We start from the raw sequence: 17,070 nt of genomic DNA, 5'->3' as shown, positions 1-17,070 counted from the left end.
TGCGGACCGTCTCTCTCTTTGAGTAATAAAATCAGCTTACCAGTTGAAAACACTTCTACCATTCTTAGGGTTTCGGTTAGCATACAGCTAATCCAGAAAGGGATGGCAAAAGGGGTTGAAATCCGAGCCCCCCCGAGACCTGCGAACGTCTCTGAGGTCACTGGATCTCCCCAAACCTTCACTGTCTCTCCGGGACAGCTAGGATCGTAAATGACCCGTCCATTTCTTCCGGAATAGGGGAATTTCAGGAATGGCCTGAAACTCCGTCTTCTCACTGCTAAGCCTCGCCTTCTTTCCCACAAAACCACATTTCTGATCTTGGTCTAATCATCCTCTCCAAGCCCAAGGAAACAGGCAATGACAAATCACTTTTGGACTTGTCCAAGAAGTCACCAAAAGTGAACACTGACTCAAAGATGAGGGAAAGAGAGATAGTGGGGGAGGGGAGGGAGAGAGAGAGAGGGAGGAAGAGAGAGATGCTGGTATATAATCCTATTCATGCACGCTGACCTAAATCAAATGTTAAAATGATTTGACAATCTTAAATTTGGCTTTTCTCACTCTCTTGCCCTTACTTGTGGTGGAGAGTTCTGTGGGTAGAAAGATTCATTATATTCAATCCAATTATTGCATTTGCAAGTCAAGGTGATAAATAACACAACAATGCAACAATACATGTATCACTAAATGTCTTTATTTCCTTGCCAGGAAATAATTCCTTTTTATTTTCTTTTTTATTGTTCTTGAAGATGATTAATGTTACTATACTAGATATTTTGAAGTATGGGGAAAGAAGCTTAATGATTAAACTTAAACAATTAAGTGATTAAATCAGTAATGCTTAAATCAATAATGATTAAAAATGTAAATGCAACATCATACTTTGGAGAAATGAACACAATTTCTCTTTTTTCCAGAAAAAAAGAAGAAATATCATCAATTTTTCCCAATAATTATATCATATTTTTTTCAATTTCTTCTTTAATATGAATGAAAATAAAGCAATTATGTTGGATACTTCTGAATATGAACCTATAACATGGTTTATTTACATGGTGAAAGACTGGATTGATTTTGTACACTTAGCAGAATCTGTGAGCTCTATACTTCAGCTTCTGCTCTTATTATCAGTACTTTTTCTTCTTACATATTTTGTATATTCAACCATTTTTTTAATTGCCCACATTTGCACAATTTGTTTTTATACTTGGAAGAAAACATATACCAAAGAAGAAGATACCTTCTGGAGAAAACCAAGGCAAATGCTGGGACAATGTATGAACTTATATGGAAAGATATGGCATGGTGAGTCATTTCTTAAATAATTTGAACATAATCAAGAATCAAGAATGCTGTTTGTTTATCCATTTATTATTTTATTAATCAAATGTATATGCCCTTCCGACTTACACATAGGTGAGTTCAGGAGAGTTACAACATTTTTAAAAATGTCCAATTCAAGGTGCTGGTTTTGATCTATAAAGCATGGGATGGGACCAGGTTATTTGAGGGCTGCCTTTGCCCAGCTTACGTTAACCCACCCCATTAGATCTACCAGACAAGGCATGCTGCAGATACTATCAGCTAAGGACCTACAGTTGTTGGATCCCAGGAGATCTGCTGTAACTGTTGTAGTGCCCAAATTTATGGAACAGTCTTCTTCCTGAAATTAGATTAGCTTTATCCCTTTTGAAATTCTGGCTGGCCCTCAAGATCTAATTATGTTATCAGCCCTAGCAATCTTGGTAACTGGAGACCTGCATAGATGGCTCCATTACTGAGGTGGCTATTTTACTCCCCTCTACACTTGTTTCTGTTTTTATAATATTTATTGTTAATGTGATTTTTTATATATATGTACACACACACACACACACGGTGTGTGGTTATTTTTATCTGTGGTTATCTGTGGTTTATGGTTATGATTGGAGCACGAACCAATAATCAGACTGCTGCATTCTTAAGCATGAGTGGTGGTGGTGCAGTGGTTAGAATGCAGTATTGCAGGCTACTTCTGCTGATTGCAGGTTGCCTGCAATTTGGCAGTTCTTAAGCAACTGAAACTTCTGCCTCACATAGAGAAGATTCCAGAACTGATAGTGGCATCTGTCACAGAAGTAAGGTCTTGCTGCTCCAGTTAGGGATGCAGCTGTTGCCCCAAAGAAGCTGGGCAAAATTTCATCTAGCAATGTTCTCCACTTACCCAAAAAGCAATAGCCTTAAGTCCAGAAAGATCCATTGATCCCTACCACTCAAGAGTGTCATATTATTGAACCCCAACATGGAAACTGGCAGAAAACCTCCAAGTAGTTTAAAACTATAACTCCATTTTGTAATATTCCATCTCATCCTGTTTTCTTTCATCCAGATAGTCAAACGTCAAGAGATTAATAGCATTTCTTAACAGTCAGGGACAGTGATGTTCAGTGGTCTTAAAGACCACCTAAATTCTAAGTCTAAAGAACTGGAGAAAGGTGCTATTTCTTTTCAGGTCCTGACAAAGCTAATGCAGAAGAGTGACTAATGCTGTCTCCATCTTATGCTCAGGCCTGAAGAATGAATGAGTCAGTTCTTCTCATATTGAGAAGAATTCCAATAATCTGCTTCATCTAGTGTGTTCTGTATTATCTATAAGAATGATCTCAGTAACCTTTCCTAATAGGAGAAGTTAGAGAACAGGAAAAAATTCTGAAAAAGATCTCTAGTCTCCATCAAGACTGCAGGTACTATGTTCATATCCCTCTCAAACTGAGGAAGGGATTATCTCCACAAACCAGCCTTTTATCTCCCACCTATCCATGCATCCTGCTGCCACTTGTGCCTAACATAGAAGCAAGGAGGATCATAAACTCAAGCTCACAAATTCCCAAGGACGTATCAGAGTGCAACCTACCACTTCAATAGGGTCCAGGCTCTAATATGAATCCCAGGAAACATGGTAAGACACTGCTCAGCTACTATTTTGAATTCTGCTTAGGAGAAGTGAGGAAAAATTAAATTTGAGTGACTGTTGGAAAAGTGCTGTGCAAAACTAGTCAGGTGGAAAGTTTCCCATTTGCTATAATCCTAGATGGGTCTTGGTCATTATGCAAAAGACTGTCAGATGATAGCCTAGGATGGAATAAATGAGGTCAAGCAATCACACGTTTTCACATTTTAGGACAGAGGTGTCAAACTTGATTTCATTGAGCCTGCATCAGGGTTCCTTTGACTTCAAGGGGCAGGTGGGCGTGGCTGGTGTGGTCCTGGCCAGCTCAACATCACCACTCAACATTTCGGGGGCACCTGTGGAGACCCAGACGGGGCTGTGGGGATCCATTGTTTCCAGTGGAGGAAGGCAAGATAGGGAAAGTGCCAAACCCTTGTCCTCCAGTGCAGCCTTACCATCTGCTGGTGGCCAAGTGCTAAGGCCGGACTTCCCTCCTTTCCTTCTCTTCTTTTCCTTATCGCTTCATTTTCCTTTCTTCTTCCTTCTCCTCTTTCCTTCTTTTTTCTTCCTTGCTCTCTTCCCATCTTTCCTTCTTTTTCTTTGTCTTTCCTCTTTCCCTTTCTCCTTTCCTGACACTTCTTGGGTGCTTAAATGCAAAAGGGGAAACATTTTTCCTTTTTTCCTGCTTTTAGTTTGTTTTGCTAGCTCTCTGTCAGCGAAAATGGAACTGGGGGAGGGTATGGCTGCCCTGGGTTTGTTTATGGCCTAGATAGTCTGCTGAAACCCTCTGCCAGTCTTGTTTTGAGCATGGATGGCCTGCTGAAGCCATCTGACAGCAAAAATTGAACTTTGGAGCTTCCCCCTCCTTGGGCCTCATTTTTGGCCTGGATGCACAGCCCCCCTGGCCTCCATCTTCACTGGCAGAGGGCTGCAGGAGGTTGTCCAGGCCAAAAACAGACCCAGGGGAGCCATGCATGGCCCTGCCAAGCTCCATTTATTCTGGCAGGGGCACTGTGGGATGGTCCTTTGCCATTTCCATGGCTGCCTCACAGGCTGAATTAAGCACCCTATGGGCTGGATCCGGCCCACAGGACTTATGTGACACTCCTGGTTTAGGTTTATGCTTAAACTCAACCTGTGTTATCTCAGGCTCACTTGCTGTTGACAGATATTCCTAGAGATTAATGTAGCATTCAACTGTCACATATAATGAGAGCCCAACTCCCAGGATTCCTTGGAGATATATTGATCATGTTGGCAGGGTTTTCTGACATCTGGGAATTGTTTAATAGTGGTACATTGCATCTTTTTTATTCTTTACATTAATATTTTCTATATTTAAGCATTAAGACATTATTAATTTCTTTACTTATTGCTAAAATTTTGCATTTTCAGGTCATGAGGTCATTGGTATGGAGAATGTACCTGAAGGAGCAGGGCTGATTGTTTATTACCATGGAGCTATTCCTTTAGACTATGCCTTATTTGTATCTTATTTCTATGCAAAAACTGGGAGATTGGTCCGCTCCGCGATTCATTATGGCATGTATTTAATACCAGGTAAATATGTTAACCTTTAATTACATTTTAATTTTAATTTAATTTAAATTTAATTACCCTTTGCCTTAAGTAATGCTTTAAGTATTCTAAAAATTCAATTTCCTGGCAAAAAGCTCATGCCAAAGAATGAGCATGCCATAAAAAGGATGCAAGATGTTTTAAAGCAAGTGTTTTGTTTGTACAACTTGAAATCCATAAAGACATCCATAGCTACAGTGACTATATTTTCTTGGAAAAAATAAAGGACAAACCAGAAAAGTGTGCAAACCAGAAAACAAGGGGGACAAAATCCTTCATAAATATTTTTGAAAATATTACTATTTATGTTCATAACTTTACTTTACAAGGAAAATTCAAAAGCAAAACCAAGAAAATACATGATTAAATCAACTAAATCTAAAAGAGAGTTTTCCAAAATAAGGAACTACTTTATCCTTTATAGTGTGGCTATATCCATAGCCCATTTGTGTTTCAGTTGCCACTCAGAAGATGATTATTTAAATCTTACTCAGCATGCCAGATATACTTCTGCAAAGAGGCAGGTTTAATAGAAGAGTTCCAAAATCAAAGGAAAAATTCACTTGTACTAAAAACAAATCTTCCCTAAGATACAGTAGAATGAATTTAAAAGAGTCACATACTAATGTATCAAAACATCATATACTGGACTTGAACTGAAGAACATGCACCATGAAATACATCTTCACAGAAGATACTTTTAGCAAGAAAATCTTCAGAGCTCCCCCATTAGAATAGGACAAACACACAATTGACTGTTACAAAGTGAGTAGCCTTAGTGAGGAAAGGAACCCAGCAGGAATGTTTAAATGAATTCCTGAGCACAGCCTTTTTTTCATAAAACTAGGCATTAAATAGTGAGAGAAAAAAAGTTTGCTGATTGAAACGCATTGGCTCAGTGGCTAAGCTGCTGAGCTTGTCGATCAGAAAGGTCGGCAGATCTTAAGCTCCTGCAGGTTTAATCCCTAGCACTGCATAATGCAGTGGACTCCCATTACTTCTGTTAACCTAGCAGTTCGAAAGCATGTAAAAAATGCAAATAGGAAAATAGGAAACACCTTTGATGGGAAGGTAACAGCATTCCCTGCACCTTTGGCATTTAGTCATTCTGGCCACATGACCACAGAGATGTCTTTGACAGCGCTGGCTCTTCGGCTTTGAAACAGAGATGAACACCGCCCCCTAGAGTCAGGAACAACTAGCACATACGTGCAAGGGGAACCTTTACCTTATTAATTGGAGCTATAAGTTAAAGCATCTAAGAGACCAAACCCTGCAAATTAACTTCCAGATAATGGCTTGCTGTCATTGAATGGTCTGTTTGTTTGTTTTTCAATTAATATGAAAGGGTCTAAATTTCCTACTAAACCCAGGAAAGAAAGCAATAGCCATAAATCCCAGTGAAAGCAATAATTGTAAAATTGAGCTGTTGGATGCAATGTGGAAATGAAAGAATGAGACCATTTGTGGCTTCAACTTCAACCCATATCTGGCTACACTGCAACATTCAGAAAAAGTATGTTCCTTAAAGCCCCCAGAATGTTAGGGGAAAAAAGGCAGAAATCACAATAATTGTCACAATGGTTATTATACCATATTATACAACATTATAGTTACAGCCATATAATGTTTATTTTTTGTCCAAAATAATGCTTTTCTATAACATTCTGCTTTCCTCTGTTTTTTTTTTAAATAGGTATAAAACTGTCTCTTGATGTAGTGGGTTGCATAAAAGGCACAAAAGTAGAGTGTGTTGAAGTTCTCAAGAAAGGCCATTTATTAGGACTCGCACCTGGTGGACTAAGAGAAGCAAACTTTAGTGATGAATATTACAACACAGTCTGGGGAACTGGCATAGGTTTTGCTCAAGTTGCTTTAGAAACACAAGTGGTAAGTGATCTATTGCTCATGTTAAGTGTTATGTTCCAAGAGCTCCTATACAGGGATGGGTTTTGGCAGGCACTAAAATTGTTCTGCGCATGTACAGAACCCCAAAACAAGATGTGCTGCCTACAGTGCCACCCAGAGAATCAGTTCTGGGATGTGGCAGGCCTGGGTTGCTGCTAGTTCCAACAGCCCAGGCCGCCAAACGATTACCAGTTCGGCCAAATCACTGCTTCTATATGAATATCCTTAAGTGGTTAAATTTCCATGTTCACAATGTTAGACAATAGCTTTAATTGTTTATTTTAAAAAAAAACAGGTTAGACACAGGGCAATACACATTGACTGCAATGGCAATTACTGTATTTTTGGAGTATAAGACGCACCTTAGTTTTTGGGGAGGAAAATGGGGGGGGGGAATTCTGCCTACCAGATATTCATTTTTATTCCCATAACACCAGAAAAGCAAGCAAACACAATAGTATAATAAAAGAACACTTTTTGACACTTTTTTTTCTTTCCCCAGGTGGCCGGGAAACTCTTAATAAGCTTAACTAGCTGTTTGGGCATTCAGCCAAAAGCACTTCACACCTGTAAAAATGTAACAAAGTTGAATCAACAAACCAGTCTAGTGTTTGCTTGAAGGAAACCATTGAGAAAACTCAGCTAGCCAATAGGAAAAATCCCTGCCTTGGCCTTAAAGGGATTATCCCCAAAAGAATCGAAATCACATAGTCACAGGAACTCTCTGCCTTGCCCTTGAGAGGATTATCTCCCAAAAATAGAAACTGGACAAAATAAGTACATCTTAAGGCAGCCTTCAAATCTCGGCTTCTCCCAGCTGGAACGAACTGGAAAATTTTTCCAACAGTATGCTGCAGTAAAAATATTCAAAGCTTTTTTTCAGCTCTAATGAGGTGCTAATTGGTGCTTTGCCCGCAGGGAAGATGGAAGATCGCTTCACTTGTTAGCACCTCATTAGGGCTGAAAAAAGCTTCCAAAAAGCTACATTTGGAGTATAAGACGCACCCAAATTTTCAGCCTCTTTTGGGGGGGAGTGCATCTTATACTCTGAAAAATACGGTATGTGACCTTCACACTAGGTGAGTTGTAAATGGCAAAGTTTGGGCTGTAAAGTTATTTTTTTCCCAGAATTGTCATAACTTTGAACGATTGATAAATTAATGAGGCATAAAGTACCTATATATTCCCGGTCTGAGATTAAAACATAAAGTGAACAAGTTTTCATGTTTAATATATTAATTTCTCAGTATCTCATATCGCCAGGCATACTCTAGTGACTTAAACAGAAATTCTGCAGAAAATAAACAGAAAATCATTCTATTAAATAGTGAGGCACAAGAAACAATGTCTGTCAAATATGAAAGCACCAGAAAGAAAGAATATAACCATTGAGTTGTTTTGAATTTCAAAAATGAAAACAAGAGCATTTAAGACAGTTGATTTCTGTTCCATTAATTTCAACAAAGTGTATCATGACCTGAGGATGTATTAAGGTAAATAGAATGGGAGTACCAGAACACTTGATTATTCTTCTGAGGAGATGGGGGCGGCTCTTTTCAATGAACAAGAAACTAATCTAAGAACTGGCTTTATATAAATGGAATGATTCAGAATAGGAAATGAATAGAAATAGGGGCTGATAGGTGAATGGACAGACAAATTACCTCTTTAACCTTTATAACAAATGGATTATAAGAATGGCAGGATCAGATTAGTAGATTCAATATTAGATGTCAATTTTTTTTTGAGTCAATAAAAGATAAAGGCAGGGCAGGGCACTCCAGAAGAAAAGCATATTTATTTTAGGAATGTAACAACCAGTTTAAACAAGATGATAAAAGGTAATGTTATTTCAGACATCTAGGGACAATTACTAAGAGTAACATGGACTGAAAATTGATTAATCACACAGAATGTAAGATTGAAGAGAGCAGTTCAGAAGCATGCAAATGTGAGTAGACAAATAGGTACCACTTTGGTGGGAAGGTAACAGAGTTCCGTACATCTCAGTGTATAATCATGCTGGCCACATGACCAAGGAAATATCGTCAGATAATACTGGCTCCCTTGGCTAATAAACAGAGATGAGCAATCAGACAAACTAGACAAGAATCACACAAACTGGACAAGGGAAACCGTTACTTTTACCTTCAGAAAAAAAACAGATTAGCATGGTGAGCATGTATTCAGAGAGTCACCAAATAGATGGCAAAGAACTAGAAATATATTTTTCTCTTTCTCACTTAGTCATGTACAGTATAGAATAAAGGTAATGAAAATTTAATGGGACAATTGACAAATAGGAAAGCAGCTAAACAGAATATAGCTAGGTAAGGGGAGATAACAGACATAAGAAAGACAGGATTACAGTCATCTCAGTAAAAAGCTTAGTGTTGCAAAGGAATGTGATTCTTATATCTGTATTTACTGGCATTTGCAAAAGGCAAAAAAGTCTGCCAGCTACTGGTGGAAGAAAAACAATGTTGTCTTTTCATTTCATTCTTAAAACCAAGAGGACTACTTTCCAAGTTATCAATGAAGCAATGATGAAAATGAAAGTACAAAAAATGAAAAATGTACTGAGCTTTAGGAACTGGAAAATGAAGGCACAACAAAAGGATTAGATTATTTTCAAATCAACTGTCAGATGAGATTGTTATTGCAGATTCAATTATGAGTCTTGTGGTTCATGTTTTACAAGGGACAGCATAGAATTGATTGTAGTAACAGTTATACTTTATATTAACCCTTGTTTTCAAAGGGCACAAAGCAGGAAAAAATGTTAATAAGGTAAATGGACTTGAATTAATTTTGTTAACAGTCCCAATACAAATTGAAACGCTTTCCCAACTTACACCAATTTTTATATATTTCTCTCTTCCTGTTTAGCCAATCATCCCCATGTTTACGCAAAATATCCGTGAAGCTTATAGAACAGTTGGAAAAACAAGTAAGCTTTTTCTAAACTCCTGCTATGATTCATTGTATATTCCTTAAAAATTATTTTCTCAAACTCTTTTTACAGCTTCCATATATTTTTTAGTAACCCTAGTTAAATAACTTGCTTTAAGAAATTCACCCTGTAGGATTCTTAAGTCGCGGTTACTGTGAATCAATAGAGATATAAAGTGATTCAAAACTGAATAAATCAGATGTAAATATTACTTTTTGTATCAATGAACACCTTTCCGTATGGGAAAAGCATTTTATGTCCTGAAGCAAATAGAATAATTCTCCATTTCCCTCCACTTTCCAAGAGAAAAATATAACTCTTTAAATAATTAAATTTTATTTTGGCATGACAACAAAATAGTACATTTCATATTAGGTAAAAGGCGGCTAACAATCTGATTGGATAGAAAAGATAAATAAGGCTATTCATCACCTGTCTGAGACTCATTGTAATTCTGGTACCTGCTTCTCTACTCTATTCTAGGATGAACCCTGGGGACAGAATTCTGCATAATATATATATAATACTATGCAACATGGGCTCTAGTAATACGTATGGGATATTAGATGTATAGAAGCACAGACCTAGATAAAATCGAGAAAGCAAGAATTTCGAAGAAATTAGGCTGATTTTATAAAGTGTCCTTAATGTTACCATTAGGAGTAAGTATAGAATTTTAGAACTTGCAAAAGAAATTTCCTTCACTTAGAATTGAATTTAGTCAGGTAGAGATTTTCAGAATGTTTTCAACAATTTCTTCTAGGTTTTCTTACCCTCTAAATTGTGTTTTATGAAATAAGCTATTAAAGGACATCCCTTCTTTCTCTGGGAGTGTCAGCACTCCTCCATTGGATAATCAGGAAAGAAAACCACGAGACTCCATTGATAGAAATCAAGTGTACTTTTACTAATTATAAATGATCAGAAGTGTAGCAAAGCGAAGACTGATTATTTAGGCGCGAAAGCAAATGATATATAGAATAACCCATTCCCCACCCCTTGGCATCCCAGTTACAGTCCAATCATAATTCTCCCAAGTGTCAAGTGTGAGATAACTTCGAAAGGCATCACCAAGATGGAATGTCGGTGCTGTTGGCCTTGGTGGGAAACCTCCTCCGCATGCGCAGTAAGACAGGCAGCAGAAACTCCAGAATCTTCCTCCAGCACAAGTAGTAGTCCCCTCCCAAATACCATGCCCCCCTCCCCGTTTCAATGGCAGCCGAAGCAGCAGCAAAGCAGAGGCTGACAGGGAGGTTTATTTACAACCACACTTCCATGACACAAACTGACCCAAACTCCTTATCCTATAATTGGTCCAGACATATAACAATTGGGACTAGACCTTCCATTGCTAAGTGATTAATTGAATTGCACACAATTTTATTACCTTTTAGGCTGCAGTTATTAAGTGAATCATCCAATCGTTAAGAAAAAATGTGGTTCATAAGTGAATCTGGCTTCCCCATTTACTTTGCTAGTTGAAAACCTGCTGTAAAAGTTGTAAATGGTACTAATGTGACTTGCATTGTTATACAGTAAATGCAACCCGGTTGCCAAGTATCCAAATTTTGTTCAAGTAACCATCGAGACATTACAACAGTTACAAGTGTGAGGACTAGTCATAAGTTACTTTTTCAGCATCCTTGTAATATTCAGTTGTTAAATGAATGGTTATAAGTCAAGGACTACCTGTATAGAAAGGGAAAACACCCCTGTCATTCCTGCACTTGACAGGATATTTACCAAGCTTGTCTTTATTGTGTCAGTCCCTTCCCCTGATTGGAATAGGAACAGAGCACTCCAACTATTCCAGGTATATTATTTGATTATGCAAGAATATTCAACCCTAGAATAATTTTTCATAACTCTGAAGTCATGGGCATTTATTTGTCAATTTAGAAGATGCAATGTAACTTTTTTTTAAAAAGTGAATGAGGATTTCTACATCATTGCAAATTAATTTTATCTTCCATTTGATTTCTTCTTCAGGACTAATGAAATGGCTGTACGAACATTTTCGATTGCTTGTCCTTCCCATATACGGAGGGTTTCCAGTCAAATTCCGCACCTATATTGGAGAACCCATCCCTTATGACCCAAATATAACTGCTAAGGAACTTTCTGAAAAAGTAAGGACACTTACTTTTACTCAAAACAATCTTTTAAAAACAGGCTTTTTATCAAAACATGCTTTAGTTACAAGGCATACAAAGAGATAGTGCTTTTATATTTTAAATTTAACATGAATTCATCAATCTCTTCTCTCACTGGAATTGCCACTAGTAATCGTAAAATTAGGGGGCAGAAATAATCTAAAGCAAAAAAAAATGAAAGTTGCACCACATTTGTGTATACTTAATACATTGCATCCTTATGATTAAGAAAAGGCAGCTTAAAATATGAGAAATTATGTGTGCATATGTTCCCGATGGGCTACCTAAAGAGTGGATCATGCATTAAATACTGCAGTGCTGCAGTGCTTCCTTCATCATTTCACTCCCTTCAGCCCTCTCACCCTCAATACCTCTGCTAAGAGCCAAGGTGGCGCAGTGGTTAAATGCAGCACTGCAGGCTACTGCTAGATCAGCAGGTCAGCGGTTCAAATCTCACCGGCTCAGGGTTGACTCAGCCTTCCATCCTTCCGAGGTGGGTAAAATGAGGACCCAGATTGTTGGGGGCAATATGCTGACTCTCTGTAAACCGCTTAGAGAGGCCTGAAAGGCCTATGAAGCGGTATATAAGTCTACTGCTATTGCTATTGCTAAGCCTACTTCCATTTTTTTGCCCCAATGTCTACTAAATATTGTTACTTGGATAATTACTGTATGCCTGCTGAAATATGAATGGTGCCAGTTGATGGAGAACAGAAAACTGCATTACTATCTTAAAAGGGAAGGAATAGAAACACCTGGGTAGATCTGGGAAGGCTCTAAATCAGTCGATAAAGTTATTAATCACTAAGAAACCTGGACGTAATGCAATGATTACTAGAAGTGAGTATGAATTATCAAGAAATCTTGCCAGATTAACATTATCTTATTTTATGGGTGGTCACTTTCCTGAGAAACCATGGAAATTCCTTGGATGTATGTTTTGCTCTCAGAAGACATAACCCATCACATTATGAGCTCAGTAAAGCAGTGGTTAGATTAGGTAAATCCAAACTGGCATGAAAACCTTTCTCAAAAAACATTCAATGTTCCTTCAGGACTGTTGAATCTATTCAGTGTTGAAATCCAGCAGATTCTGACAGATTCTAGAGAACTGGTAGCGGAAATTTTGAGTAGTTCAGAGAATCAGTAGCAGAAATTTTGAGTAGTTTGGAGAACTTCGCAAATGCCATCTCTGGCTAGGCCCAGAGCATGGTGGGAATGGAGATTTTGCAGTATCATTCCCCTGGAATAGGGTAGAAATGAAGATTTTGCAGTATCCTTTCCCTGCCATACCTACCAAGCCATATCTACCAAGCCACACTATGCCCACCAAGCCATGCCCACAGAACCGGTAGTAAAAAAAAAATGAATTTCACCACTGAATCTGCTGAAACAATGTTGCAGGATTTGACTTGAGGTTGGGACACTTCAAAGCTTTTATTCATCCCTAGGACTTGTAACGTAAAGATATGGTTATAAAATTTGCAGATGATAAATGCTTGCATAGAAAAAACAGAGAAGATCAGCAAACTGACAACTTAAATCTTGGGAGGCACACTGATCCTTGAGAAGTTAAGTCAAAGGAAATACCACAGTATTAAAGGAGGCTAACACACCAATTCGTTACACTCCCAGAATATAGGACACAGAACAAGAAAGTTAAGGTACAAGATGATCAACTCCAGTGAAACAATAGGCAAACTTATTTGAGTGTAAATACAGGGCAACAGAACAACCTATTGTCTGAAAGTGTGTGTAAGTGGGATGTAGAAGACAAGGTTCATGACTGCTGCTTCACTATGAGTTTAATCTTTATCTGCAACATTTAAGTTCCTGTGCCTCTGAAGCTGAGAGTTGTTGTTGTTATTATGATGATGATGTGAAATGATATTCCATTACAAATACAGCTGTGAGTGTATGTTTTTAAAAAAAACAGTATTGTCAAGGCCTCATCAGAGCTAGTTTGGGGGATGAGGAGTTGGAACCATCTGATGGGGATGACACATCTCCCTTGGAATGATTGGAGAGTCCAGGAACTGATGACAATCTCATTTTAGACCCCTCAGGTATTGGGAGGTGGTCTACCAGACGGAGAATTGCTTGCCCTCACTGACACAGGGGAAGATTGGCTGCAGAGAGGCAGTGGTGCATCAGAGGCAGCAGACCCCCTCTGATGAAGAACAGTTGTCTCCTCCACTCAATCCAAGAGCCCAGATAGTAGAAGGGAGGCAAGCTCAAATGAGGGCTGAGAGGCTATTCAGGAGAATGTCACCCTGCCCCTCCTCACAAAGGAACACCTGGTGTGCATTTCTTAGTTAAAGAGAAGCTGGGGGAGGGGGATTGTATTTGCCAGGAACAATTCTTTGTTTTGGTTTACGCTCTCCTGACTCATGTTCCTGCCTTTGTCTTGTGGATTTGCCTTTTGCCTCATGGACTTGCCTCTTCCTTTGTACCTTGACTCTAGACCTTTCCCTTGCACTTTGACCTTCTCTTTGACTTTTTTTATTGTTTACTGGCTTTTGTTTGGGAGACTGAGAGGAGATGCCTTCAGGATAGTGTGGGGTGACCATTTCTTGTGGCATCGATGGAGCAATAAAGGACTCCATTGCCTAGGTGACTTCGATCACAACAAGTATTGACTTTATACTGCCTTCTTCTTCTGTATTTAACAGGCAAAGATTGCACTTGAAAATCTTCGAGACAGACACCAGAAGCGACCTGGAAATATACTTAGAGCCCTATTAGAGCGATTGGATAAAAATAAGAAAGAATAAGAAAATAAAAAATATGTTGAGTCTTTATATACTGTCTTTATATACTGTATTTTGTTATTCATGAATTTTCCTCTCATAATCCATATCCATACATATTTCCTAAATGCAATATTTGTAATTGTTTTGAATGTATAATTTTCTTTTTATGGACTATTCAGTGAACAATGTTATATAACTTTTTGAAGTTTTGTTGTATCAGAATGATTATTATAGATATTATTTTTCTGTTGTAAGTAAAGTCACGATGAATTTTTCTCTCATATACAAAAGCCTGTGGGGACTGCATTCAATCTGCCTCATTGATGTATTTCATTGTATTTCATTGATGTATTGCCTCATTGATATATTTCCTTATGTGGCATTGAGGACCCCACTTTTTCCAAGATGGAATCCCTCATGAATCATGAAGATAATTCCTTTTTAGGGGCTTGAAGCAAAATAGAGAAGCTTCTCTGCTCTCTATATAAAAGTAGAGTGCCTAATTTACCATACAATATTATTTCAGAAGGGCGCTTGAGTTAAGCTTTGATTAAAATGATTCCTTCTTCTGAAAATTTGTACAGTCTTGGAACTGTCCAAACTTCCATGGAATAATTGCAGTGAAAGTATAAATGCCAGCAAATGTTGACTTTCTATGAATATTAATTTGAAAATAGCTGAAGGACCAATATTAACTAGAATAGCAGACCTGGTGTAAGGCACAACAGTATTAAGATTCAGCATTCAAAGTTACGGTTTTGCTTTTCTTTTGCTTTCTTGCTGACACCACACTGACATAACACACCTTGGCTGTGTGACCCTCAAACATCCCTTATCTCAGTTTTCCCTTCAAGGCCCTGCTTCCAACTCTTGGTAAGAAGAAAACATAAAAGATAAGAGGACATTGCTGTGGCCGGTGGGATGCTGGAGCCAACTCCTACCAGCTCACTAGAGTAATGTATTACATTCTGAAGAATTTTTAGAGGGAGGGAGCACCACAGGAGGAGAAGGAAACTAGAGCAATATGGTAGAAGACAGGATGAACTTTGTAAGAACAAAGAAGAGACCTATGAAGAACAGAGACAGGAGCATATTGAAATATAAGGTGGAGATATAGCTATAATGATCAAGGGTTTTAAAGATACAATTATAGTGAGCTTCTAGAAAATAAAGGGTTGAAGTAGAATAGGGACAATAATAGGAATAAGTCATTGATACAGCTATGATTGTTTTTGAAAAAGTTGAAAAGTCTCATTTTATAATTTTCCTTTCATAAGATATTCTTGTTTCACCAAGCAGGCTCTCCCCCAGCTTTGAAAAGAGATACAAAAATCCAACCAACACTCCTGATTTGCATTATGTGAAAAGAATTTTAATTCAAAATTAAATTTATTTTTGTACTGTCTTTGATCTTCCTTTTGATCATTTACATGACTCCAAGTGACCAAAATTAGAAAACCATGTTACAAAAATCACTACTGTAATTTATTTCGTCTTCTGGTAATTAATGGCCAGGCTAAACCAATTAACCCGCACAAATAATAGCAAACAAGGAATATCCTCTACACAAATTTCTTTAATTCCTCAATCAAGGTGCCCAAACTTAGCCCATACATCAAAGAATGAGTCAAGGCAACCTGGATAGTGGATCAAATCTGGACAAGTCGTCATCCAGCCAGCACCACACGATTTTGTCTGGGTCTGCTGTTTCTGGACTTCGCCCGCTTGGCACTGATCATATACGTTTGGCTCTGGAAGCAATGCAGGCAAAAAATAAATACATTTTCATGTTTCCTACCAGCTTTGTAAAATCTCATTCTGGAAATTTATTAAGAAATGGGAAAGTATTAAATACCCTTGCAGCTGAAGAAATGCTCAGGCTAGATTTTTGCCTCTGTTATTTACATTCATCTATGTATGGGTGTCTGCTATCTGGGACAATATCCTCCACCTGGAAGTGGCATGCTAGCCTAATAGCTTAATCTTAACCAGAGGTGGTATTCAGCAGGTTCTAACCAGTTCTGGAGAACTAGTAGTAGAAATTTTGAGTAGTTTGGAGAACCAGTAAATACTACCTCTGACTGTCTCCACCCACATCTATTCTCTGCCTCCCAAGTCCCAGCTGATCGGGAGAAATGGGGATTTTGCTGTAACCTTCGAGAATAGAGATTTTACAGTATCCTTCCCCCTGCAATGCACACCAAGACACACCCACCAGGCCACACCCACAGAACCGGTAATAAAAGAGTTTGAATCTCACCACTGATCTTAGCCCTGTATAAGTATATAATTAAATCTAATAAGGCTCAAGAACCACCTGTGATTTATAAAGTTCAATTAAATCTAAAATCTTCCATCCCTTACATTGTAAATTCACCTTTTTGGAATCTCTTTGGATTTGCCAACATGAAATATAGGTCATGTGGAATTACAACATAAAGAAGGTAAGGTTTCAGGTTCTGGTAAGTTAAGGTATACACTTCCTCCACCTTTTCCTGAACCCTGTGGAAACAGGCTGATATCCAAGGCAGTAATTTACCAGATTTTGAGGCTGGTCAAACAACTCAAAGCAGTTCCAGCACTTGTCAATTTTCTTGCGGTTTTTTTAACAGTTAATTTGTTTCTTGTCTGATCAAGAAAGGAAGTCAAGTGGCTTCAGTTTTGAATTCCAATCACCTGATCCAAACTATGTAACAACCCCCCTCTCCCAGGTGAGAAGGTTTGGCCCCACATGTGGAAACAAGAACCTGGTCTCCTGCTGGTCAACAAAACTAAAAGAGATTTGGTAGACTTCAA

General features: G+C 38.2%; 1 protein-coding gene across 3 annotated transcripts; it reads left to right on the top strand.

The window, feature by feature from the left end:
- The first annotated feature begins 697 nt into the window (after positions 1 to 697).
- LOC106538784 (DGAT1/2-independent enzyme synthesizing storage lipids) lies at positions 698 to 15,692 on the top strand. Of its 3 annotated transcripts, none has more exons than XM_014053393.2 (6): positions 707 to 1,305; positions 4,325 to 4,489; positions 6,204 to 6,397; positions 9,305 to 9,365; positions 11,358 to 11,497; positions 14,194 to 15,690. In XM_014053393.2, exons 1-6 carry the CDS (start codon positions 987 to 989, stop codon positions 14,293 to 14,295), a joined length of 981 nt encoding a protein of 326 aa, XP_013908868.2. In that variant the 5' UTR covers positions 707 to 986; the 3' UTR covers positions 14,296 to 15,690. The 3 variants fall into 3 exon arrangements, with proteins under 3 accessions (XP_013908869.2, XP_013908868.2, XP_013908871.1); XM_014053396.2 differs by having other exon boundaries at positions 1,214 to 2,938; positions 14,194 to 15,692; XM_014053394.2 differs by lacking the exons at positions 9,305 to 9,365; positions 11,358 to 11,497; positions 14,194 to 15,690 and adding an exon at positions 6,918 to 7,693 and having other exon boundaries at positions 698 to 1,305.
- The last annotated feature ends 1,378 nt before the right edge of the window (positions 15,693 to 17,070 follow it).

The sequence above is a fragment of the Thamnophis sirtalis genome, unplaced genomic scaffold (genome assembly GCF_051295495.1).
Source record: "Thamnophis sirtalis isolate CommonGarterSnake01/CBP01778 unplaced genomic scaffold, rThaSir2_p1.2 scaffold_2, whole genome shotgun sequence".
In the NCBI taxonomy this organism is placed as follows: domain Eukaryota; kingdom Metazoa; phylum Chordata; class Lepidosauria; order Squamata; family Natricidae; genus Thamnophis; species Thamnophis sirtalis.
This window is presented reverse-complemented; position numbering and strand designations above follow the sequence as displayed.